This window comes from Opisthorchis viverrini (genome assembly GCF_000715545.1).
Source record: "Opisthorchis viverrini unplaced genomic scaffold opera_v5_556, whole genome shotgun sequence".
Lineage (NCBI taxonomy): Eukaryota > Metazoa > Platyhelminthes > Trematoda > Opisthorchiida > Opisthorchiidae > Opisthorchis > Opisthorchis viverrini.
Window position 1 is genome coordinate 142,090 of NW_008752215.1, and position 26,909 is coordinate 168,998.

A 26,909-nucleotide genomic window follows, 5' to 3' on the forward strand; every position below is an offset into this window, starting at 1 on the left:
TAACGACTAAAACATGAGGCGTCCTGGTGCAACACATTCAGGTGCCTTGAAACACTACAAACGAGAGATTCAGCTGAGTTCCTGGCGAGTCTCTCGCAAAACCAAATTAGTTTTCAAAAGCGTGTATATTCGCTGATTTTCGTTTCTGTTTGCTGCTTTGGCCACCGACACTCCCGTGCAAGCTTGGATAGTGAAGCAAACCTGAAACGTATATCGACTGGGGAGAAATCTGGACTAAGTGGACATGTTGGATGACCCGTAGCAGTTTTTAGACTTTTGGATGTTGCTGAGGCTCAATATATGGATGCTTTCATTTCGATATCCTTCCTGAATGCGGGATGATAATGTGCCTAAAGCTTCCCACACAATCTTCAAAGTTTCCTCCTTTCTAGGTGGTCACCAGTCCGCAGCTGCCACACCTTTCTTTCCATTCTTATCTGTCCATTCCAGTTGAAACTGTCAGCACCACGTTCTGCAATGAATCAATCAGAATTTTCACACCTCAGGATTAGTTCTTTTTCTTAAGGGTTAAAACCCGACACGAAAATATTTTCAAGTGAGAAGTAAATCAGTGGGCAATTCGTCGCGTGAAATTTGCTGACAAACTTGCAGGGTGAAATTTGTTGCCAGGCTACACCACCATTGAACTCTAATGTGGTTTCAGAATAATTTACGGTTGGCTGGCAGTCGCCTGGGCCACACAAGATTGCATGCTACTCCCCAATCTATTCGAACTACTGAAGTCAGACGGGTAGTATAGAATTATTGCGCCTCAAATAGTGCATATCGCTCGGCTTGTGGACCAGGACGCATTTGCGACATCAAATTAATGGCGGATTTTTGTCCAACCGGATGAGAGCTGCTTTGAGCATTTTGTCCATTTTCCATGAATTCGACATACTGCTCCAGCTTCTCAGATCCACGGCTGTTGGAAGGCTGTCGACAATTCAGTTAAAGGTGAAACCCCCAGGTTGATGAGAATGCGCCTCCGGTGACACCGATTGACTTTGGAATTTTCAGTCAAGAATAGGTAAAGTGACAATAGACTGACCTATATCTGCATGGACACAGGAAAAGAAAATGCTGGAGGGCATCATCTGGTCGGCATTCAGCTGCTAAAATGTTTGGACGTATATATACCGTTTTTTTCTGTCCAAAGACTGAGGTTTGTCCCTTTGAAACCATCTTGACAAAACTCATATTAAAAAGGCGGAAGGAAAGGACCGTTATAAGATTGCTCCTCTCTACGTGCCGGTTAGAATATGGGTCAATCAGATCACATGCTTGTCACGTGCACATCACCCCTTGTATTAATGTATGATAGGAAGTGTGCACAAAGCAACATGCGTGGCTCACGTTTTTCAGCAGCAAAGCCGAGCAACCACCAAGCATATGGAAGTTGATTTGATGGCTACCTGATGTAGACAAATGAGATGCTTTTGACCAGACATAAGACGGTTTAGAGTTTGCCGAGGGACGGCATTAACGGCTGTGGTAGTGTTGCGTGCGGTAGAACGTGGAGGTTTTCTAGATTATACTTTTTACGTGCTTAAACATGTGCTTTGACCTCATAAAACGTCGCCCACACATTTTGACTGTTTGTGGACAACAATTCGGTGAAAAATTCGATGCACAAAATAATGTAGCGTGCTTGTCTTCGAATGAAATCTTTTAATAGAAGAGAGCATATGACGGTGCTTTTTCCCAGGAATACGTCGTGTACGAAACATTTTCGTGTTTTGACGTTGGAGTGCAGAAGGCTGGGAAATGACTCGCATACGTCCGGAATCTCTGACGAGCAGCCTGTACGCGATATCGAGAGTGGATGTAGAGTAACACAGTGAAAATTCGTGAGTAATGGATCTACGTACGCTGTTTGTCTTGGGCAGTCAGTGAGTACGTGAATAGGCTCTTACCACTCCAACGCTTCAGGAATGGAGTCACCGACCGATTGCCGCCAGCTTTTAGCTTGAAATTTTCACTCGTGGACCCAAGCCCAAAGTTCAAGTCCAGGCCAGCCAGGGCGACCATCACAAGGTTAAAGACAATTCCACCTACTCATGAGTAGGCAAACGCTTGAATAATTTAGGTGTATTCGCGAGCAGACAAGCAACCTACGTAGCAAAAACCTCCGAAAAGTTCGAGACCTAAGGTTTCCGACCCTTCTGCTAATTTATAACACAATTTTCGAAGGTATGAATCTACTCCTGTGGAATTGTTTTGTATTCAGCATTGAAATCCTCCAGGAAACCGATGACTGCAGTTTAAAGTTTTCGTCGCCAGGCCTTTGCTCAAGGTACTAACTTGCTGCTTTGGTGGAAAAAATGTTATGTATCATATTTCATTGATTTTACTTGTTCTTATGTAATATGGACGACTTTAATTGGAAAATATCGTGACAAACACTCGCCTCACAGCACCTAGTCTGCCGCACGCGCTGAATCGAACGCAACCAATCGTATGACTGCTTGCTGCAGTGTCCTGTGACCTTGATGAGTTACCTTGTCTGTTTGATGATTCTCAGTGTTCTGATTGGTCAGTTGCTGTCTCCGTACTCCTCTTAGTTGGCAGGCCTGCGTTCAACGGAGGGAAGCTGGTTCCTGTGTTGGCTTCAGCGGCTTCCCTGTCCTGGTGTAACGGCGAATACTACTTATAAGACATGCAAGTAGCATGCGATTTTCTCGTAACTCCGCCTCGCGTCTAGTGGAAGGTTGGGTCTATTACGGAACTCGTGGAACTGCTTTGCAGCGTTTATTTACAATAGCGTGATGGTCAATGAAAATTCACGAACGTTCGAGAAGACACATGAGGGCGTTCAGTTTTCAAAATCAAGGTGCATATGAGATATGCGTTTTCCTGTTGAATAATTTCTAACTGTTTAGTTGGTGTTCGCTAACCAACGAATTCACGGCGAAGAACCTTCTTCCTAACACTGGTAGGTCTTGCGAATAAATCGGCCCAGTGTCAGCTCAGACTACTCGTGCTCTGTTATGGGGAAACCATACATGGGTGTTCCTAGATAGCAACGTGTGAGGTCGTAGTGTTTTTTCTAACTTCAAAGTACAATAAAGAGAGTGGATAAAAACGATGAAAAAATATAGCAGGTTTGCAAACTAAGGTTTTGTTGGGGTGTACAATGTTACGTAATGAAAAAAATATTACATCGATATCTTGTTGGTTTCGGGGCAGATGTTACGAGGCCTTTTCAGTGATTTGTTGTCGTCTTACGTGCAGCGGTGAATGAAGGCGAATTTGGATGTATAAAAAAAGAATTACCAACTTTACAGTTCGTAGTAATACTCCAATGCATTTCCAAAGTTAGTCACCTGGCTCCGTAGGAACAAGTGTAGATCCTGCAGGACCTCACTTCTCGTTAAGGCACCATCCTGTAATATGTCAATGGAGAGGGCAAGTTGCGTTATTGGTCAAGGAGCAATGTAAACCGAATGGAAAGGACACACGACTAATTGACCTAATGCTCATTACTCAGCATATTTGAGGTCTTCTACCTCAGATGAGAAAGGACACTGACCTAGTGCTCATTACTCGGCATATTTGAGGTCTTCTACCTCAGATGAGCTTGTCATCAAAGTGTAAGCGTCACCTCTACCCTATTTATGTTCTCCACTGTGATAAGACAGCCGATAACCTGAAGGGCGATTTCGCGGGCGATGTCAATCAAAAGGCTAGTAAAGCCCAAAATATTCTGGAATTTTGTATAGATTTATCGATTAAAATGTTCAAGACTTGTTTGGAGGTACATCTTTTGTCCTCACTCTCAGCTGAGACGGGCTCCAGACAGCAAAAACAAAATAAACAGACGGTAGAAAATCTCGGGCTGATAAAGTTGAAGGAAATGAATCAATACTTCAATACTTCAACCTGTTTCCGTCACTAGACAGGGCGCCAAGATAAGCTGTTTGCAGATAAGCATGTTCGGAGGTGGCAGTGAACCAGTCATGAGAATCACAGTGAAGCTTTCACCAGTGTGTTTTAAATTCAGCCAACTTTGAGGTTAACAATATTCGGATCTACGGGACCACTTTCAGAATCATCGAGAGCACTGCCGGTCAGCCAGAAGAAGCCTCTCAGGCGACGCTACCATGGGGGTCACATGCCATTTACTCCAGGATCGCCCCACTTGGGCGTTATAGTTTAAAATTCAAAGGTCACTATAGGAGGCTTGGTGCTTTGTCCTATCAGCCTCGATTTAAAAACGAGCTCACGGACATGCACGCACGCACCCATGCAATCAAGCACCCCCACATCGGGCACGGACAAGCACCACTTGGTGTCTGCTAACTTCTTTTTGATCACATTATTTTCGTCTCATGCTGTTCTCCCAAATTTCTCGGGCGAAAACGTACGAGAACGTCCTAACATCCTGTAACAGTTGTTGGGATATTCGTACGGGAATGTGAAACGATATCTTGTCAGATGCTTTGTTCAACCTCGGCACAATCCTCTGGTGCACTCTTGTCATGTCAGACAACATGCACTTTAAAGCATCGATTTTAGATATGTTTTTACGATGATCAGTATTCGCACAATGGAATTGAATTTTCGAAAGCTACGATGTGTCGCTGATGGACTAAAAGAGACAGGTAGTTGGGTTTAGAGTACGAGTCCAAACTTCTAAGCCTCATCTTGGCATCCCAGGGTCTCGGATGCTGGGGAATTATTCAACCAGACTTTTCCGCCAGAGGTATGATTGCGTCCGTGAAAAATGAAATTTGGTGGGCTGCGAAAATATGGACGTAAGTTAAGATGACTTTTAGTCTGATCACATACGCGACAAAATCCAACATTTTTGCGCAAAAGGTTTTCTGCCACTTGCAAATGTTTTGCAGATAAGGGTATCGTTCGGCCAATGGGTCCCGTTTTTACTCTCTGTGGTCATTCCAACAAAGTTACCGCGTATTTTTCCCAGCCTGATGTTTGATAATAGGTAGGTGATGTGATGCAATTGGTTTGAATGATCAGATCTTGAATGGGATAGTCCTTTTTCTGTCATTAACAAAGTGCACGAGATCTTGAGTGGGGGCTGAACTTATGTTGCCAAGTGATTTATCCTTCCAAGGCTTGAATTCACATGCCCACCCAACTTGACTGATGTGAGAGTTCGGGAACCTGGCTTAAAGCTCAATAGAACGGATCTATTCTCTTCGGATGACTGGAATTTGAAAGTCCACGATGACCAGGGTAGTTTCAGCGAGTAGATCAACCAAAGATAGCCTTGAATCGTTCCAACATGCAAGTCACATTCGTGAAGGCACCGACGGTTGGGCAGCCTTTGTGCATGGTTCCTACAAATATTCGGGTCTGATCAAAGTTTTTACGCTCAGGATCACTAAGACCACTTGTACAGTCTACTTTGCGTTAAGTGACTTTCATTTTGGCGACGGGGATTAGACACGTTCAAATCTGGTTATGTTTTATATGTGCACAGACTGTACGCATCCCGACTCACCTGATTTGAATCAAGATAGAGAAGCAGGTGTAACACTTCCGAATCCACTTCATCATAATCCTTGGGAAAAAGCCACTCTCCAATCTCCTGTTGATCTAAACTCCCGTTTTTGTCGAGGTCCAAATACATCCGGAACTGGACTTTCTCTCTATCCACCCAGGGCGGTTGCGGCAGTCCTCTGTAGAAAACCCTTCGATGAGCTCGTGCAATTTCACCTATGTTATACGAGAAAACCGAGTTTACGTGTAATTAGAGTCAAACACAAAATCTCCGATAAAAAACACATCGCACATGCATTTTATCATTCGAGTAAACCAAAACATTTGCAAGGCGGAGGGAGGGAGATGGTTCAGCGGTTAGACCACGAATCTACTGACTGGAAGTTCCGTGGTTCGAACTCGACTTCCCCTGCCTAGGCTTGGGCAATTTGGCAGTATCCCAGCCCTCGTGCTTCCTTCAGGTAGCATGGCAGTTAGGCACCAAAAGGGAGTTTCGGCTGAACGAGTGAAATCATTTGGTTTGAACAATTGGATATCCGCTGAATATCTCGTGGGCTGTCAGATGGTTTTCTTCAGCCTTGTAAACAGTATTGTGTAAAAAAGGATACACTGGTATGTTAAATATTATGCAGGAAACCTGTATGCAGCACTTCAGTTTAGGGATGTGAGAAACGAGACATTCGGGTTAGATTCGGCTGATCCTTCTGTTAGCGCCATGGTCAATTCCGAATGATAAGTTTATACTTCAATGTGCGTACAGTTTCCTGTTCAGGTAGGAAATAAATTTGACGGGAACTTTGCTACCTGATGATTCCCAAGGATAGCAAATTGACTGTGGGATGTCGAAGAATTTTCAGCAACTGTACGAGTAGTATGTTTCGTTGAGAAAATGGGCTGGGATTTCTTAAATATCGCTTCAAGGACGGCCTTTGCACAGCACATTTACACGAAGAAGACAACAAACGGGAGATCCGTGGAAATCTCGTTTAGGTCTGCGTTAACACCAACTGATTGTTTATTGCAACACGCGTACAGTTTAGGAGAACCTAGGGTTGGCGAAGACTCAAGGAGTGCGTCTACCTGGTATCAGGAGGGTCAGATTCCCGAAAGTAACCACAGGATACCCGGAATCAATTGAGACCCACCATTCTACCAGAGAGCCCTGAATCAAAGCCAGACAGCGTTGGATCAAGGTCAGACAACGCCCCCTCAGTATGTAGCACGGGACAACCTTTTATCAAAGCCAGGCAGCGCGGACAGCGTTAGACCAAGGTCAGACAGTGCCACTCAATAAAAATTGCCTGAGGCCATTGCACTTGCACACTCGCTTGTTCGCAATAATGGTGTCGTGTTCCTTGTCCGCGATTCTTTTTCCGGCGCTAGGCACTGGAGCTTGGACAGCAGTCAGATACACCACCTGGTGAGCCTCAAATATGTCGAAAACTGTCGTGGAATGTCCACACTTTTCATGGACCACAAGAGAAGTACTGTGATTTGTTCATCCGTTGTTACAGGAAATGTGTTTGACTTTCATCCTCTCACTTGGCAGAATTTACCATCCAGTTCAACGGAAAATCAACTTTGGCGTCTCGGACGGATATTTCTTTTCGGATGCTAGGCTAGCCAATGAGGGGCTGGAGGATGGTGTTCTGACACGTATCGTCTAAATCATCATCCACGAACTGCTATTTGCACCACAGCTGATGAAGTTTTGTTTGTTACACTCCATAGAACAACGGCATCCCCAGTTGTTTGCTTGACTCGTGTCTCAACGATTTAAGAGAAATGCGACTCGGCGTTTTGGAGAGACCAACGACGACTCACGATGTGTCAGAGGGTTTGCGCGCGTGTGTCCGTTTGTCAATCACTACCAATCTGGCCTGCGACTTTATTGGCTGATTGTATGCGTGTCCGATTGGTTTGCACGCGTTTGTGTCTATCCTTCAGTACATCAGAGAACTGCTTGTGGGATGACTGTACACGTGACTCAGTCGTTTGCACACCTGTTACGTGGCCAACCTGCCTGGCCCATGGCCTTAACTACGTGTCTTCTGATTCACTTTGAACTTTTTTTTCAAGTGTGAGGGAAGTGCGGTTGAACCCAAGTATAACAATGTAGTGACAGACGGTTTAACAAGGAAGCCGCGGTGACCGAAAATTGTCCAATGCTATTGCTTGTCAGGGAGATTCGCACTTTGGTGGTGCGTTTCCGCACTTGGGAGCGTTACTCGCTCAGATATTTCTTGTAAGGGGGGAGAACTGTATACTAACCTTGTGTAGAGGATTTGTTCTGTTTGTGTAACACAAGACAACGACAAAGTCTTGTGGTCAGAAACGGAACTATATCCCACATTTAGAGCAGATGGACACGGAATCTATCCGGTTGAACAAAACAGATGTCTGTTTGGCATCATACGAAACTCTGTCAAAGTTAAAACCAGCAATTTTTTGGAGAAAACAGATAGCTGAGTACGCCTAGGACAAGCGGGAAGATGACGATTAAAAAAAACACTTTTTGGGAAACAAAGGGGAGGTGTGATTTTTTACTACTTTTTGGGAAAGATTTTAATCGGGAAAGTGCACTAGATGTACTTCTTGTTTGGAGCCATGAGGCAGCCTCTTCGAGAATTTTCCAATGCAGTATCGGATTCCAGAGACTAGTTGTAAGTGACGTGTCTGGTGAGCCATTTTTAGATTGAGAGTGACCACGTCTAACGGTGGAATGCAATGAACGACCAAGCATGGTCACGTGATCGCTTCCGAGTCGGAAACGCTTGATTTCTTCGTCTTCTTTTTGGGGTCTAGGTGCTGAAACTGCATAGAAATGCACTCATCTGCAGGAAAGGTTGTCCACTGAAGTACGAAATGGGTGTGTAAAAAATGAATGAACTCTTTCCGGTGCGTGGGGAGTCAAAACTGGGAGAAGAAAACAGATTGATAAGAGCTGCTGTGAGTCCGTGACACAAAGATATCAGATGGCAACCAGTACAGCAGCAAAAAATTGAGACATCTTACTGATGTATTCTTCTTCAGACACTTGAGCGTCCTTATCTTGGTCCATAGTCTCCAAAACTTCCTGAAACAGAGACATACGTTGCATGGAAGTCGAGGTCATTTAGTTCGGTAGTTAGTGTGACCTCAAAGAAAATCCCACAAACACGACTGCTTAGAAAGCTGAGGGCAACAAGCATCATTTCTTTTCCAGTTTCGAAGCGTGCCTGGATCAGTCGACTCTTCTTGCACCAAAGGCAGAAATGTCTGCAAACTTCTGAGTTTCAGGCTGAATACACATGTTTGACCTATGACTAGTGTTTTGGTGGCCTCTTCCGAGTTCATTTGTAACGAAAGAAGTTCCATTCCGGATGTGTGACCTTCAGACTTTAATAGATAGGACTTTAAGCATTCATATCCAACACTTAAGATTTCATTTCTTGAAAAAGAGATCAGTACTACTCTCGACAATGTGGACATCTTACTAGTCTAGAGCATTCCCTCAATTCCTCACACTTATTTCGCAGCAAACACGACAAACTTGCTATAGACTACCTCGAACTGAGAGTTCTCGTCGTTCAGGGATGAATCACCGGTCTTCAGACTTTCATCCGTTGACCTTCCAGTCACCGCTGACTCCCAACTAGTGTAGCTCGCCTGATAATCGCCTCACGTTGGACAAACGTTTGATGAAACACAGTAGTACGTGACTTATTAAAGCTTCATTGCAAGCCAAGCTCAGACACAAGCAAACTCACCGCACTCAAAACAGCCCTCATGACTGGGTACAGATGTGGATGAAGGAACATTGCGAACTCGGGAAACGAAAGCTTCCCATCTTCATCTAAATCAGCCGCGCTCCACCGTCGTTCGTCATGTCGGATTTGAGTTTGAAGTTGGTCCGAATCTTCCGGGAAAATAAAAAAAGATGTAAGAAAAGTGTTCTACAACGGCCTTATCGACATTCGAAGTGCACGCCATGAATAGTCATAGCCAAGTTTGGTCACAGCCAGCGAGCATAATATCTTGCAATATTGTAATTCAGCCTAATTTGCACATTGAATGATTCAGAACAGAATTTCCACAGCTCACTTAAATAGGCCCATCGTTTGTAAAATTGCTCAAGTGAGTTACTCAAGTGGGTTCAAGTGCTTTCCCATTTTTCTACTCAACCAATATTCAACTCGCCGAAATTTTGCCCCTTATAGGTACTGTCACAAAATTGTGTAGAACTAGAAACTCGTGTGCCAGCGGACACTACTGATGAGGCATGCGAGTAGTATGTGGTTCTATCGAAACTCCGCCTCGCGTCTAATAGAAGCTGGGGTTTATCACGGAACTTGTGGAACTGCTGTGCAGCGCTCGTTTACAGTTACGCGATAGTCAATGAATATCTAGGGAAGTCCAATTAGACGCGTGAGAATGATTTTTTTAAGACAAGGTGCATATGAGACGTTTACGTTCCTGGTGTTTGCTAATAAACAACTCCGCGGCGAAGGGCTTTATTCCTTGAAATGGTGATGGACTGACACCTGATTACTCGCCCTTTGTATTTCCACTGGGAACTTCTTGCTTCACCGAACGGCCAGAGACCGGCGAGGTCAGAGGTCAGCTCACGGATAAACACTTGGCATAAATTTCGGGATTCAGTGGATTCAGCTAATCAACTCAACTAGCAATGTGTCGAAATATCGGAACACGGGTGGGTTAACTAAGAAGGACTGGATTGAGGGAAACCGGACGAGAACGCAACACGGTTTTTTTTGAAGTCTGTTCAACGGACCAGTTGAATGGGAGGTTGCTTGACCGCAACGCAGCACAAATAGTAAACGGGCCAGTGAAACTACCACAGAGTTGTAACCTAATCAACCAATCATCCCAATTATATAAACTACCCTTTTAAAAACTATATTAACGTAAGCAGATAAAATGGAGTTAATCTCCCCTCTACTTACAGAAAACTTCCATACAAGTGGTGAAGAAATAGCTACAAGCGAATTGCTTAGCTCAACAAACAAATCAACAGCCACTTGGTTTACCATCAATAAACTCAGTTATTTTACCTCACTCAGGGTCGAAGAAATGAAAATGGCTAGAGACGAAAGATTTAAGTGCGGGAACAAGCCTTTTGATTAGATTTCGTGAGCCACAGAGGCGTCCAAGTCTCTGCGAATCATTCCTCTCTTGGAGCTTTGGTGTATCTGGACCACGATGAGACGACATGAGCTCCAGAAATACAAGTGAACAGCTTGTGAATGCGAGTAGTATGTGGTTCTATCGAAACTCCGCCTCGCGTCTAATAGAAGCTGGGGTTTATCACGGAACTTGTGGAACTGCTGTGCAGCGCTCGTTTACAGTTACGCGATAGTCAATGAATATCTAGGGAAGTCCAATTAGACGCGTGAGAATGATCTTTTTTTTAAGACAAGGTGCATATGAGACGTTTACGTTCCTGGTGTTTGCTAATAAACAACTCCGCGGCGAAGGGCTTTATTCCTTGAAATGGTGATGGACTGACACCTGATTACTCGCCCTTTGTATTTCCACTGGGAACTTCTTGCTTCACCGAACGGCCAGAGACCGGCGAGGTCAGAGGTCAGCTCACGGATAAACACTTGGCATAAATTTCGGGATTCAGTGGATTCAGCTAATCAACTCAACTAGCAATGTGTCGAAATATCGGAACACGGGTGGGTTAACTAAGAAGGACTGGATTGAGGGAAACCGGACGAGAACGCAACACGGTTTTTTTTGAAGTCTGTTCAACGGACCAGTTGAATGGGAGGTTGCTTGACCGCAACGCAGCACAAATAGTAAACGGGCCAGTGAAACTACCACAGAGTTGTAACCTAATCAACCAATCATCCCAATTATATAAACTACCCTTTTAAAAACTATATTAACGCAAGCAGATAAAATGGAGTTAATCTCCCCTCTACTTACAGAAAACTTCCATACAAGTGGTGAAGAAATAGCTACAAGCGAATTGCTTAGCTCAACAAACAAATCAACAGCCACTTGGTTTACCATCAATAAACTCAGTTATTTTACCTCACTCAGGGTCGAAGAAATGAAAATGGCTAGAGACGAAAGATTTAAGTGCGGGAACAAGCCTTTTGATTAGATTTCGTGAGCCACAGAGGCGTCCAAGTCTCTGCGAATCATTCCTCTCTTGGAGCTTTGGTGTATCTGGACCACGATGAGACGACATGAGCTCCAGAAATACAAGTGAACAGCTTGTGAGAACAGATCACTTATAACCATGGGGAAAGTGGGATCGGCCATGGAGTAGATTGATTCTTGCCAGGGCAGTGTAGCTCCACATTTCTGAAGAATTGCCTGTTGTCCACACCTATGTACTTAAAACAAGTGTAGAAATGTCCTCAGGCATATTCTTGACGCTCCACTTGTGGTATGTAATCCCAAGAGCTGAGTGCAGCCTGATATATCGATTTTAATCCGCATAGTGCTCAAGAGTTAAGTTCTGACGTTCTTTGACTCTTTTTCGGCAACCAGACCATTTTACACGATTTCCTGTCGATTGTTGTTGGCTCTTGCATACCATGCACCGCCATGCATAAAAAAAATGGACGTGTGTTCAAAGAGTTTCGCATTTACTGGCTTCGTTACTCGAAGGAAATGATTTAGTCCGGAACAAAATGCAACCAACTTTGCACCCGTGTGAACTCAGCGCATCCGACCTACCACTGAGTTCCACTTGTAAGTTGGCCCCACGCATGTTTGTCTGGACCTCATCTTGCACATCTCCGAGGAATCTTCAGACCTGAGAAGAAGCCACCTCGGTTCACATATCCTACTGACGGGAAACAAGCAGTTCTGTGATAAAATCATAGTATAGGCTTTTGGGTTTGCCTGACCATGCGCTGTCGAGGTCATTTCGTCGTTTGTTGTAAAACGTTTTGGACTCAGACCATGTTACACGAAACCGGTTCGAACTAAAATGAAGATGTCAGAGCGAGTATCGTTGGAGCATCCTTGATCCGCATATGCATATATATATATATATATATATATATATCGTTGTTGCTCCTTGAGCTGTATCGATTACTTTGATGAGTCCTTGCTCGGGTGATTTCTGTTGACCAAACCGATCTACTGATGTTGTCTTCTCAAACTGGCATGCTGTGAAATTAGATATCTCATGGATGGTTTCGTCATCAGACAAACCAGATGTTATGAACGCTAGTGGAATTCCACTGAGCAGCTGTTTAATTTCGTCTGTCAAAAATACGTCTTCTTCAGTTTAGCAGGAGTAGAATCTTGAAAGATACCCATCAGGAAGATCAGCTTCCTGAAGATAACCTTAGAACGCCCGGAACCTACTGATCCACCAAAAACTCAACAGGAAAGCCGGAAAGCATCCAGGCCAGTCAATCATTCAATCAATTCAGCAAAAGCTGATGAGTGTTCGTGCACGCCACAGAAGCACGATCGAATGTGATCAGCGTTCAGGCATTTCATAGAGGCACGATCGATGTTGACGGGTGTTCACGAACGCCTATCAGACAGCCTGGATCAATGTCAGAAAGTCCCCTTTGAATAGCGAGAGGTCGTTGTAACTTTTGCTCTCTCGCACTTGCTTGTTTGGAATATAGCCGTTGTGAGTCTTTTCTTCAGTCACTGGGCACTGGAGCGGGTCAGCAGCAGACACAACAGATTGGCGAATCAGCAGATATAACAATATGGTTGCGTTTGCACATATTCCAAGCCAAGATTACCACCATCCCGCGGATGTCTTCGCTGTGGAAATTTCGCAGCTGCTTCTCAGGCTGATGATGAATCTCCATCCTCAGGAGTGAACCCGCGCAAGTCGCAACCAGTTGAACTGACCAATTTTGTTTCAAAGAACAGAAAAGCACCCAGAAACCAGTAACAATCCTATCCTCAACAATCGTTGCTGCGGGGTTGCGTAGGAACTATCAACTGGAGGTCTCTCTATACAAGGCATTGGTACGTGCATTGATGCTAGGAAAACCACATTTTTCCTGAATTTCTCCGAAATTGTGGCAATCGAGAGGAATCCTGGTAACAGAACGGGTCACCGTATGAAACGCGGGCTTTAGTCGGTTGTTCTAATCAACGTCACTACGCGCTTTATCGTCAAACTGTACTTTTTCAGCTGGGTTGAGGTCATCGCAAAATACCTAACTGGTAGGATGGCACTGAGTCTGTTTACCTGGTCGAGATTGGAAAGCCAATTTAGTGGCCACCCCAAGCGATAGTACGAATGGTGCGTGAATATTTAGTCAGATGGATAGAACTCGGATCCTGCCAATGGCATTTCACTATTTCTTTCGTGAACACTGAAGGTTGTGAAGCCATCTACTCACTAGCTGTCGACAGGTATATGATTGGTACATCCGAAGAACATGTGGCGGCAAACAGCGGATTGTAGGATCGCTAATGCGGTTAGAATCCCTACTGATGCACACAAATTCGTTACAATCAGGAACGGAATGCTTGCATCCAATTTCTACGGAGTAGGAAAAAGGTCGCCATGATGTACCGCCTGAAATGGTTGCACGGCTTCAGATAGACTTGTTTTTATCTGAGGAGAAATTGATATAAAACCGTGATTAACGGAAGATGTCATTATGATCGCATCCGAGAGATGGTCTGGTTCTAGGGGGTCTGTCTTACGGGAAGCCGAAACAAGTGAGCATTGTCCTTAGTGGTCCGTTTATCGATTTCCAGTGTGCGTCTGTTTGAACAATGATCAGCTGACTTGGTATGGACAAGCGGAAAGCCAGCCAGCCAGCCAGCCAGCCAGCCAGCCAGCCAGCAACCCGGTGAAAAGTTCAGGTAACTTTAAATTGCCCCCGAATTTCCCGTGTTCCTAATCGGGCGAACAGCCTGAGTGAAGGCCACAGCTTGCCATCCCCCCATTTCGATCGAGCAAAGATTGAGTATTCCGGTGAACTTGGTTGAAACATTTGTAAAAAACTAAATTGGTTGTTGAAAACGGTACAATGTTTGAGAGTCATGTAATGGTACGAACCTACACTCGAATTGAAGCCAGGTTTAAATCAACAATCGCACTAGATCCTAACGTAGCTATAACTATCACAATCAAAGGCTTCTGGATCAAAACACCTGCAGAAAATTTGTAGTTATTCTACTAGCAAAATCTTGAGTAATCTTGAACAGGAACCCATGGAATGTACATTAATATTGACTATTAGCACACTCTCTCTCTCTCTCTCAGCTGTAACACCCTTCCTGTACCTAGCTCCCATACCCCCCGAAGGAAGCACGAGGGATGGGTTACTGTCAGGTTGCCCAAGCATAGACGGGGGAAGTCGAGAGGCAGAGGTCGGGTTCGAACCACGGAGCTTCCGGTCAGTAAACTCGCGCTCTAACCACTTGAGCCATCTCGCCCCCTGACAGTTAGCACTGTTAATAGTGACTAACTGTATGCAGTGTCTCCAGCTGAACACATGACCAACCGCAACAAATCGTGAAAGGAGGCCAGTACCACATACACCCAAACCTTTACCGGGGTATTCCATTGCTGCGTCAAAGATTTGCCTATCACATATCTGCTTGTATCAGTCCAAATCAGATGAGAAACACCGGTTACGTTAACATATTGAAATTTCTGAGACTGTATCACGACCAATAAAATTAGTCTATGCAGTAATAAGGAGTGGAGTTATATACCCCAATTTATACCAGCTAAGTGCGTGGATCAAACCTCGTTGAGGTCACAAGGCTAATTATACACAGCAACAAGTTTAGACCCTTTCATATAGCTACTCATTGCAGACTTTCTGCAGACGCTAGTAGTACATTTGTCACAATGACCACTTTCTGAGATATTTTTATTGGTTTTAAAAACGCCCTGAAAACTGTGAGGAACCTGACTATGCCAGAACCCCATGGAAGATCTGGTAAGTATCGATCAATGGCGGTGAAATTTTACGTTCAGTTCTCTGCCTCCCACGCTCTGAGTAAGATCCACTGGATGGACGCAACTGGTTCCGATCAGTCGATTTTCAGCTCGTATGAGGTCTTATTGAACGTTGACATCAATCAATCAAAATCTGCTAACTCCAACCGTCTAGTCTCTATGGGGAGAAACAAATGCGGTATCAGGTTACCTTTTGGGGACCACTTAATTCTGCCTTACGTTAACAATTTCCGGTATGATCAAAAACTGCTTGGTAACCTTGAAAAGTTGGACGCTGATGTAGAACGCTGACTTGCCTTTGCGGATTTGAATGACGAAATCGGTAGAACAGATGGGACTGCGGCGTGTCATTCACTCTTACGAACCAATGACGATCTTATCGGGAATTCAAATTTTGAAAATGAGGAAGGGTGATTGGACATTCGGCAGTCTAGGTCACAGTAAGCATAACATTACGGTTACGGCAACGGCAACATACAGAATTGGATTTTGTCTGGTTTTGACCATGGCTTCGAGGAACGTCAGAAAACAGGGCCGACAATCCATTGTGATCATTTCGAAGCGGTGGTAGTCTCCTTGGCACAACACTTGAAATCGTCCAGCCGTGGCACCCATTCGGTGTCTAATTGCCATGCCACCACAAGGAAGCATGAGGGGTGGGATACTGCCAGGTTGCCCAAACCTAGACAGGAGAAGTCGAGAGGCTGACGTCTGGTTCGAACCACGGACCTTCCGGTCAGTAAGTCTGAGTTCTAACCACTGAGTCATCTTGACTCAGCACTCGCACAATATTAGCCAACATGGTTATGTCTAAGCGCCACATGTACCAGAAGCTAGCCGACATGCTTATGTCTAAGCGCCACGAGGACCCCAAATTTATCATCGTATTTGGACAAAAAACAATCAGATTAGAGGCTGGCTCTTCGCAACTCAGTCCAATCCAATCACAGCTTTGCGATTAGCCAACATGGTTATGTCTAAGCGCCACATGTACCAGAAATTTATCATCATGTTTGGACAAAAAACCAATCAGATTAGAGACTGGCTCTTCTCAACTCAGTCCAAACCACAGCTTTACACGCACAATCAAAGCAAACAGTTCATGCTCTTCTGATGTAGTTTGCCAACTAGGCAGCCAGATGGGTCTATTGGACTCTCGGTCTATTGTAGGCCTCTCAGGATAAGGCAGTACCATAATGTTTTATGCTTCTAGCAAACTAATTTGATTTTTCTAGAGACTCACCTCGAACCCAGCGGAATCTCTCGTTTTATGCTTCTGTTCGGTGGACCACAAACGATCAAGTTATTTGATGGAGCCAGGAAAAACTGCACAAACTGTAGGTTATCATGAGGTGAGAGTAGGAGGGAACGGCGACTGCCAGTTGAACGGGAGAGAGGTAAGTCGCCAAACGTCAGGACCATGAGTTTACTTACTCGTTTGGACCAGTCACGTGACACAATTCAAACTGATGATGATGATGTGAGGGGATTTGGCAGAGATCTCGTCCCGTCAGTGAAGCTAGTCAATGCTGAAGGGCGAAGACCTCCTTGTTTGGAATCGTCGGCAGTGAGCGTCCCGCGAAACTCGGAGAACTTTGAACCCGAAATCTTCGGGCCAATGGTTGAACATTTCACTGTTTGGCCACAAGTGGCTGGTCAGCACTGTAATTAGCTCTCAGTTAGATACCACTCATCTTTCGAGTTCGAATAAGCGAACTCCCCGTCAGTGGTTGAACAACTAACCGTTTGACCATGAGCCACGAACATTGCCACAAATTTACGTGTGATCTGGGTAGGTGAACTTTTTTCTGATTTCTCTATCTTCTAATAACCGTCGCATTTCAAATTCAGATTAGACAGATGCAGACCGCATGCACACTGAGATCGATGGTTGCATATTTTTAAGGTGAACATTACAAGTTCTGAGTACCACTCAAAACGAATCATCAGATGATTGCTTTCCAAGAACCCAACACTCCTGATTTGTGATAAAGAACATAACATCATCTATCCGGAGTGCACTGCTTGGGCGATATGTCGTCAGATCGCGATAGCACAGTGTCTAAGCCCAGAAAGCCCGTGGTTCGAACCCAGCATCTGGTTGCCTGCGAGTATTTCAGTCATCGTGGCGCGGTAGCTAGACACTGAAAGGGTGTTCGAGCAGGACGCTTAAAGGGTTGCGTTTCATTTCACCGTGCCACTTGTTTTCAGAGCATTTGGATCGCCTAGGAACAAGCTTTTTCCCAAGATGGTCCTTGGGCGTAAAAATGATCAATAAACATATAACTCTCCCCTACAACACTAGTTCTGAAGGTCGAACTACACAGTGAGTTTTTGTGGACAGACTTTTCGATTGCAATTAACCACTGTTTCTAAAAATACCTCTTTTATTGGTCAAAAGAACTAAAATGACATGCATCTATTTCTACTTTTTCTTGCACAGAAAATCTGGTGCACAGACAGAGGGGTCGTAACACTGACTGACGTAACCATGCCAAACTCTTACCAGCCGCGATGGCTGGGTAGACATTTCCCATCAGTTGGCCGTGCATTCATGTAGTTCTGGTTGGAAATTCGACATGCTCACTACTTTTTCTGGATCTCTACGAATTCGCTTGTGAACTGCATACGAAGCACTGTTCACCTTTTGCGGTTGTGATTAGATAAAGAGTTTACACGGACTCAGGTGGGTCGGAAATAAATCTGACGGGAAACTTGCAGAAGTCTGTTGAGAGCTGTCATCTTTGCGGCTTTTCAAGAGACAGCAGGATCGCAGTGGACAGCAAGGACACCGTCAACTTCTTTACGCTTCACTCTAGTGCCGTAATCCCATAACCACAATTCTGTAGGACTTTGTTCAAATCCACACTAATCTCGTTTGTACGGTCGTCCTCCTGTACTGGCGTGATCATTCTGGTGAGTCCACACCAGAGGGAAGCACTCGGCTCGAGTTTTGCTCTTATTGGAGCTCATCAGCAATGCATATGCAACGCCCGTCACGGGATTTGAACCCCGGACATCTGACATGCGAGGCGAGCGTGTAACCATTACTCCACCAATCCAATCGGGAGCACTGGATTCGAGTTTCGCTCTTATCAGAGCTCATCAGCAGTGCATATCCAATGGCCGTGCCTGGATTTGAACCCCGGACATCTGACATGCGAGGCGAGCTTGTAACCACTACTCCACCAATGCACGTTGGACACATCTGAATTTGCACGTCTGAACAGGCGAACGTGTTCACGCTTGAGCGATGTGATTGGTGTGCCCGACTCATTGAACGACAACCCAGTCCGCAGTCCTGGTTGTGATGATCGATTGACCTGCCAGTCGGAACTCCCGAGTCAAGTAGCGTCACAGACGCTTGAAACCCACTGGGAAACTTTTTAGTTGCTTCTGTAGGATTTCCCGACTACGAAGATGCCATCCTACACCTCCCTAAAGAATTCAAAGTACTGTCTCGCTGAGAGTGATTTAACCCAAGTCGAAACCCAAAGATTAATGTCAAGATACAACGAAAAGAATGGATTGGAATATTGCGTACTTACGATGCCGGCTGACGCGCCGTTGGGTCAAGTTCAAGTGCTTCACCTTAGGTTCAAATTTAAATCAATAAATCTCCGGAAACTCGGGTTTATGTGGTGAAAGACAGTGCCCAACATATGCGCCATCTCTGTGATTGGTCGATTCAAGCGCACCTAATGAGACATAGTTTGTTATCGCAGAATGTTCATATACTACTTGTAGTTTATAATCAAGGACAAATCACATACGGATAGTGAGCAGTACACCAGACAAGGGCTCCTAACTGCCGTAACCATCAGGACAAATGGCTCCACGGTGAGAAAAGTCATTTCGGACTGCCAGGAAGAGCGACGCAATTCAGGGGATTAACGTGTTTTAGAAAGGATCCATGACAGCTTTACCTAAACTAACGATTTAGCCTGGGACCCATCATACTGACGAGACGTCACACATCGATTGATAGTCCCTCTGTGAGATGGACAGGATTTAATCAGGAGTTTCAGCGAGTTGTCATTCGTTTGATGCAAGACCATACAAGTGGCAGTGCCTTCTGATGAGTTAACAAGCCTACTCTACTCTTGAATGGTCCATAATAAAGGGAGACGACGAATATTGCAAGATTAGAACAAGTAAATTCTCAACGGGTCCGCAACCCACTCGTCAACAACACCAGATGGGTCGTCTTGTTTGTTTTCAGTTTTTAAACAGAATATAGAGTTCACCGTATATTTTCTTGAAGAAACACAAGTGATTTCAAAAATTTCGCAAATTTTCCGCAACTTTGGTTCGATCTGAACATAAAGTCGACGGAGATTCGAAGACTGCGCCACCTTGACGAGCTCAAAAAAGGACGAAACCGGTCATCGGTTGTCAGAGTTTTCAGCAACCTTATGAGTAGTTTCCTTTATGAAAAATGCCTCCGATAACCTTCAGTTAGTGATGTCACACACTTCGGGGACGTTCTGGGCGAAATTTAGGGATTTTGATTCTAACTTGGTGAAGTGAATCATGTACTTATGAATTCGACAGATCATACTGAGATAACAAGATATCAGACTGATCTATTAGACACCGCGCGGATAACACATCTCCTGGGTAAGATATCTTTGGCAACTTCCCAGTCTGGGTTGCTAGGAGGCGTAACATGTTCAAACAGATCTGACAAGATTGCTGTTATACCTGACTGCTTTTCCAGCTCCAGTGCCTGGTGCCAGAAAAAGGACTCACCGATGAGGAAGACAACAGCTTTATTGCGAACAACTGAGTGCGTGCGAGTGCAAAAGTTATTTAAAGGGGACTTTTTGACATTGATCCAGGCTGTCTGATAGGCGTTTAGTGATCACCCATCCACATCGATCGTGCTTCCATGTGAAATGCCTGAACGCTGATCACATTCGGTCGTTCTTCTGTGGCGTGCATGAACACTCATCGGCTTTTGCTAAACTGATTGGATGATTGACTGGCCTGGATGCTTACCAGCTTCCCTATTGAGACTTTGGTGGAGTTCTAGGGTCCTGATGGGTTCCGGGCTTCATTGGGTTACTTTCAGGAATCTGACCTTCCTGATAATAATGTGCTTTGTCCAGCCGGAGTGACTCTGTCCTCTGAAACAATTTATAGTTCTGTTACCAGATGTTACTCGCATTTCACATTTTGAAACATAAAGCTTTGTAAACTTTTATCTCTTCTGTTGGCTTTCATTTTATCAGGAAGGTCAGATTAATGACAGTAATCCTAGAACGCCTGAAATCTACTGAGACCCTAAAAATCCACCAAAATCCCAATAGGAAAGCCGGCCAGTCAGTCATTCAATCAATTTAGCGAAAACCAATGAGTGTTCAGACACGCCACAAAAGCACGACCGAATGTGATCAGCGTTCAGGCATTCCATAGAGGCACGATCGATGTTGACGGGTGTTCAGACAGCCTGGATCAATATCAAAAAGTGCCCTTTAAATAGCGCGGGGCCGTTGTAACTTTTGCTCTAGCGCGCACTCACTCCGTTGTTCGGAATATAGCAGTCGTGTTTGCTTCTATGAGTCTTTTTTCCGGCACCAGGCACTGGAGCGGATCAGCAGCAGATATCACAGATTGGTGAATCGGCAGATATAACACATTTAAAGAAATAGCTTCCCTCGAAACTATTCTAAACATGTTGTAACCGAAAGTATCACGTTACTGTACGTTCTTTACCTTCCAATTGCTAAGATATAGCTCCTTGTTAAAGCTGACGCTTTCTGAAGTCAACTGTTACTTTATCCAAAGCACCACATGACCACATATAAGTGTTTTAAGAGGCATTTCTGAAGTCTTCGTGGAGTCCACGCTAATTCATTCAGCTGTAGTACCCTTTTGGTGCCCAACTGTCATGCCACCACAAAGAAGCCAGGTTGCCCCATCCTAGACTGGGGAAATCGAGAGGTAGATGCTGGATTCGAACCAGGGACCTTGTGGTTAGTTAATTCAAGCTCTAACCACTGAGCTGTCTCGCCACGGTAATTATCTCGACTTCGACCAGATCGGACCTTATCCCAAGCGCTTGAGATATCCAACAGCTTTGTCCCTGTTGAGGTTCAACAGTGGAAGATTGACTATTTCTGGCGTCAATTTATGGCCAGCGCCACGTAGCTCCTGATCGAAACCATCGAGATTTTCGCTCACATCACTCAAGCGCAAATCTTCCACCTGTTCAGATGCGAAAATTCAGATGCGTTCAGCGTGCGCTAAATTACACCTGTTCAGACGCGAAAATTCAGATGCGTTCAGCGTGCGCTGGTGAAGTAGTGGTAACACGCTCGTCTCGTGTGCCAGATGGCCGGAGTTCATACCCCGGTACAACCAAGGATAAGCACTGCTGATGAGCTCCAATCAAAGCGAAACTCGAGTCCAGCGCACACCCAACCTAAATGTGGACTCACAAGAATGATTACATCAGGATAGGAGGACGATTGCTCAAAAACGAGGGTCATGTGCATCCCACTTAGTTCGTCAGGCATGCGAGGCGTTATGAGGAAACATGTTTCAGAGACAATCAAGAGGTTACGTGTCCGATCTCCGGAGGTCTGTCTGGTGAATCCTGTTGCTGGTGAAAGCTGTATTTTGACGACCTGACCGCATACTTTTAAATATGTACGAGTTCATCCATGTTACAAAGGTAGTTTACCGAAAGTGGTGAGTGAAGTGCTTGGTTTTGACGGTCTTTGTCGAGAGCTGCGCATGAATCGGTCGAAGTTAGCATTTTTAAGGCATTGGGACACTTTCTGCCACGGGGTATAGGGGACATATAGCGCTTTTGAAGCATCACGATAATTAGCGTCATACCTAATTGCGTACTGAGGAACACACAAATTCACCGGAAAACTCCAGGATAGGAATCTAGTGAGATAAAAAGTAACACGTCTGGTGATTTTGGCTTTCGTTATTAGCCTTATTTCTCCCGAGACATCGAAAAAACGGATTGTGTGGAATGTTGGAATGTTCGTCTACGCCTCCAGCCCGGACAATTTGATCGATCGGACTTCGGTCACGTGATACGGAAATCTATACAACAGATGGAAAAGAATCGGTCGATTCGATCGCTGGGATCGTAAGAAAAACTAAATTCCAGTCCGATTATTCTATTAAAGATGCCAGGTTCGCTAGATTCAATGTTCTTTGGCTCCAATCCAGCTGAGTGAACTTGGTGACACTGTTGAAGAGGCTGGTAGATTTTGCATGACCGTGAGAAAGCCAAACGACAGTTATTCAGCTTTCTACTGGTATGCGAAAGATAAGTTTCCTGGTGGTGAACCAATCAATGCCTTTCACAGTGCAAAATCTGGGGACTCGGGATGCAGTAAGTTAGAGAGATGCTTTCTGTATGAGATCTGGACTGACCATAAAAGACTCTCTGTGCCTCCTACACAACCACTTTACCGACCAAGAATAATACGTTTAGAGCGGCATAAAGTTGTTGAGCTTTGTGTACCGTTTTGTCACCACTTCTACTCACAGACTCTTGAAGAACGACGCCAGTATGCCACGAGCAGAATTGTACTGAGATCGGACGTGCGCGACTATGGCGCGTACATGGATTGATATAAAGTCTACTCACTCGGATCGCCCGCGATCGATCATTGGTCCTTTAAGTGAGCATTCCTATTGGTTCGTAGTTGGCCCGTCTTCTGATTGCGATTGAAGAACACGCCAGTATGCCACGAGCAGAATTGTACTGAGATCGGACGTGCGCGACTATGGCGCGTACATGGATTGATATAAAGTCTACTCACTCGGATCGCCCGCGATCGATCATTGGTCCTTTAAGTGAGCATTCCTATTGGTTCGTAGTTGGCCCGTCTTCTGATTGGCGAGATTCTATTTAGCCTAGTGGCTCTATTGTTGTTTAGCAGTGAGTGTCGGTCCGTGGTTTGACGGCCGAGGCTTACCTGGTGCTATCATTATGTCGGTGGTTCCTATCTCGTAGCGATGCGTAGACACGGATCGATTTCGATATGCCGTCTGACTGAGTCACTTTCGGAGCTCCATACTTTTAGGAATTCCATTTCGATTCTGGTACTTTTGCAAGTTACGGTTGTCACGTCTTCTAGATCAAACTCGTGTTGTCCCTGACCTCCATGCAGGTGTAGCAACCAGACACTTCCAACCTCGACTCAGTTTCATTCACAACAGACTGATGAGGCCACCTCGACTGGTGATGAAACGTTCGCAACCAAATTACACGCTTGATCGCACAAACCAAAAGCCATAATCACATTCCTAGCTATCAGTGTTCTCTTCAGTTGCAATTTCATTTTAAGCGGAGGGGTGAGATGGCTCAGTGATTAGAGCACGAATTTATCGATAGCAAGGTCCATGGTTCGAATCCAGCCTCTGTCTCTCAACTTCCTCTGTCTAGGCTTGGGCAACCTGACAATGTCCCAGCCCTCGTGCGTTCTTCTGGCAGCATGGCAGTTAGGCACCAAAAGGGTGCTACAGCTGAACGATTACGCCGAGCGGTCTCTTACCATTGAATTCAAATAGTTGCTCAATTAAAAATAGATTAAAGCAGTCCGGTCTTTTGTGTTCAACAGAGCTTCCCATCTATTCAGAATTGATCGAAACAAGTGGTTCAAACGAACAGCAAACAAACCACTCGTTTATGGTGTCCGAAAACCTTCTGAGACCCTAGAACTCAACTAAACACCTATCAGATAGCCTTGGATTCAGATCAGACGGTGCCCTTCAAAATATGGCGCGAGACAGCCTTGGACCAAAGTCGAACAGTGCCCTTTAAAGTACAGCGCGAGGCCATTGTACTTACAAGCACTCGCTTGTTGCAATGGAGCTGTTGTGCTCCTTGTAGGCGAGTCTTTTTTTCCGGAACTAGGCACTGGAGCGGGGACAGCAGTCAGATATAATAAGACAGATATTTTTCGAAAGTGCAATAATCATTGCGATCGGACGGACAGTCTCCTTGATGGCGATGCCTTGTGCTCAACAAAATATTTCGGATGAAGCCGCATCAGTTAGTCACTTTGTTTTCTATCAAGCGAACCAAATTTAGTGTCAAGCGAGTACACTTTAGGAAAACTAAACCTTGGGTTAACTAAATAAATTTCAGCACTGACAGCCTCCGTAAGTCACGTGATTTTCGCAAACTTTGTAAAGATCTGTGTTTTGGAGAGACACCTCCAATGTAGGGCGGACAATTTGCGGACTTCAGAAATCTCTCTGACTGGAAAAACAACAGCTGTCCAGGAGGAACACTGCGTTTGAAATCTAGCGGATACCACTACTTGCTACAGAACGTCGAGACTTGGAAGTCTAGACATGAATGATGCTTGAAGAATGCGGCACAAGCTGTTTTGACCCGTCCTGATCCAGTCACGTGGTCAGAGTGCGAAGTCACGTGGATGATATTCTCCCAAACAGAACACTCGCATGTGCTAGAGAGTCCATTGGTGAAAGTATGGTTACGCCTCTGACATTCGGACGTCCCATTTTTACTGGTCTTGTCAGTTAGGAAAGACGAGATACCGGCAAGTAGTTTAGACGAGGTGTCGAAATATCGCTAGCTTGGATGGATGCTCAAAAGCTGGTTAAGCTCGGTAAACGGTTTGCAAACGTTTTGTCTTCACTCAAGAAGACATCATTACTGTGGAACAATGTAGTCTGCATATTCCGGGTCAACAAGGTTCTTACTCGGAGAGGTCTAACCACCGGGGTTTTGGGGACCTTCCGGTGTTTATCTCATTACTTCATGAATGACGAAATTGAACAGAAACGGAGAGACATCCTTGTCGGACACTTGTAGGAAAACGTTTGGAGAGCTCCCAATGCACTCTCAAGCGTCCATGAGTAGGTGAATGCAAACAGCGCACGATATTCGCGAACTTCTAGGACATATACTGTTCCATCAGTGTGTTAAAAAGAACTAACCGGTCAACAGAATCCAAAGTACCAAGGTTGCACCTCACCTATAAGCAGGTCGCTGAGGGATGTGAAGATCCGATCGGGTTGCCACTGGTCAGTTCGCAAAGCTTGAAATTGACCTTGCAAATGTTTCGTCCCCAGTCAAGATGACATAGTCAGGGGGCAGTACGGAGTGACGATGTTTCCTCGACTGGGGACGAAACACAAACAAGCCCATTGCTAAGCTCGATTTATAGATCAGTGGTCACATGACCAAAAACCCGAAGATGTAGTCTATACGGTAATTATTGGTGTTTCCCTATTCCTCAGACGACTGCATTACCCATTCGGTGATCGCTCAAGTTTCAAGACTGAACTATTTTATTTTATACATTCAGGACTCCATATTGACTGTTTTCGTGAATCGATTTGTTCACATTCATTTCTAGGTTTGTTGTTGAACATTTTGTCCCACTTTGAACTGAACAACATTTTTCTCGCTTAATTTATCCGCGAGCACACTGCCCTTTCTGTGTCATTCTGTGTAGCCAACTGCCCAAGGTTCAATCTAGCCGTAAGCCTTTCTTTAATTCTCCCCACGATTTACTGTTAATTTCTTATAGAACCACGGGCTATCTATCTATACTCTCTGCCCACATCTAATTCAATATATATTGTTTGCTTCCCAATTGTGACTACGGAACACAGGCAGGTGAATTTCGTAGAATTCGGTTTCACCACAGTTATTACTGACCGTCCGTTGGTGAATTAGACTACACGTTGCCTGTCAGATAGGACACCTAGATCGTGTGTCTAGGCTAATTGAGAAATTCCTTGCCCTGAAATGAAGTCTTTGGCACAGGATCGTGCAATGTCTTCCCTGCCGGAATCCTGCTTGCTGGATCCAAGGCCATCTTCACGAGCTTCCGTGGGACGACGTAGAATAAGCGATGCAAAGGGACTGATCACAACAAGTCATCACCACAATTAATGCGGGGGTCCTTTATGAGAGAGGCCACCATTATCAACTTATCAAATCTGGGTGAGGCTGCTTATTTATGGAGGCAAATAAGTTAGGCCACCCTGCCATCATCACCACTTACTGCTTACCGCTGATGCCTTCTATCAGGAGGGTCAGATTCCTGAAAGTAACTTCAGAACGCCTGGAACCTACTGTTCCACCAAAATTTCACTGGGAAAGCTGGTAAGCATCCAGGCCAGTCAATCATTCAATCAATTCAGGAAAAGCTGATGAGTGTTCATGCACGCCACAGAAGCACTACCGAAAGTGATCATCGTTCAGGTGCGTCATAGAGACGATCGATGTTGCTGAGTGTTCACTAACGCCTATCAGACAGCCTGCATCAATGTCAGAAAGTCCCGTTTAAATAGCATGGGGGCGTTGTAACTTTTGCTCTCGCACTCGCACGCACTCACGCTCTCGCACTCATTTGTTCGGAATATAGCGGTTGTGTTCTCTTCTGTGAGTCTTTTTTTCTCCGGCACTAGGCACTGGAACGCGTTAGCAGCAGATACTACAAGTCGGCGAATCAGCGGATACAACACCTTCTGTAACGGTCACGAAGTGTTTTCAAGAAGTTTT

The 26,909-nt window shown here is 44.9% G+C and overlaps 1 protein-coding gene across 1 annotated transcript; it reads right to left on the reverse strand.

Annotated features, from left to right (window-relative positions):
• Positions 1-2,772: 2,772 nt before the first annotated feature.
• Positions 2,773-12,199, reverse strand: T265_11703 (hypothetical protein; the record flags this gene model as incomplete). Its single annotated transcript, XM_009178424.1, has 6 exons — positions 2,773-2,892; positions 3,327-3,386; positions 5,471-5,685; positions 8,485-8,545; positions 9,219-9,367; positions 12,166-12,199. The coding sequence occupies 6 exons, from the start codon at positions 12,197-12,199 to the stop codon at positions 2,773-2,775; spliced, it is 639 nt and encodes a 212-aa protein (XP_009176688.1).
• Positions 12,200-26,909: the final 14,710 nt, after the last annotated feature.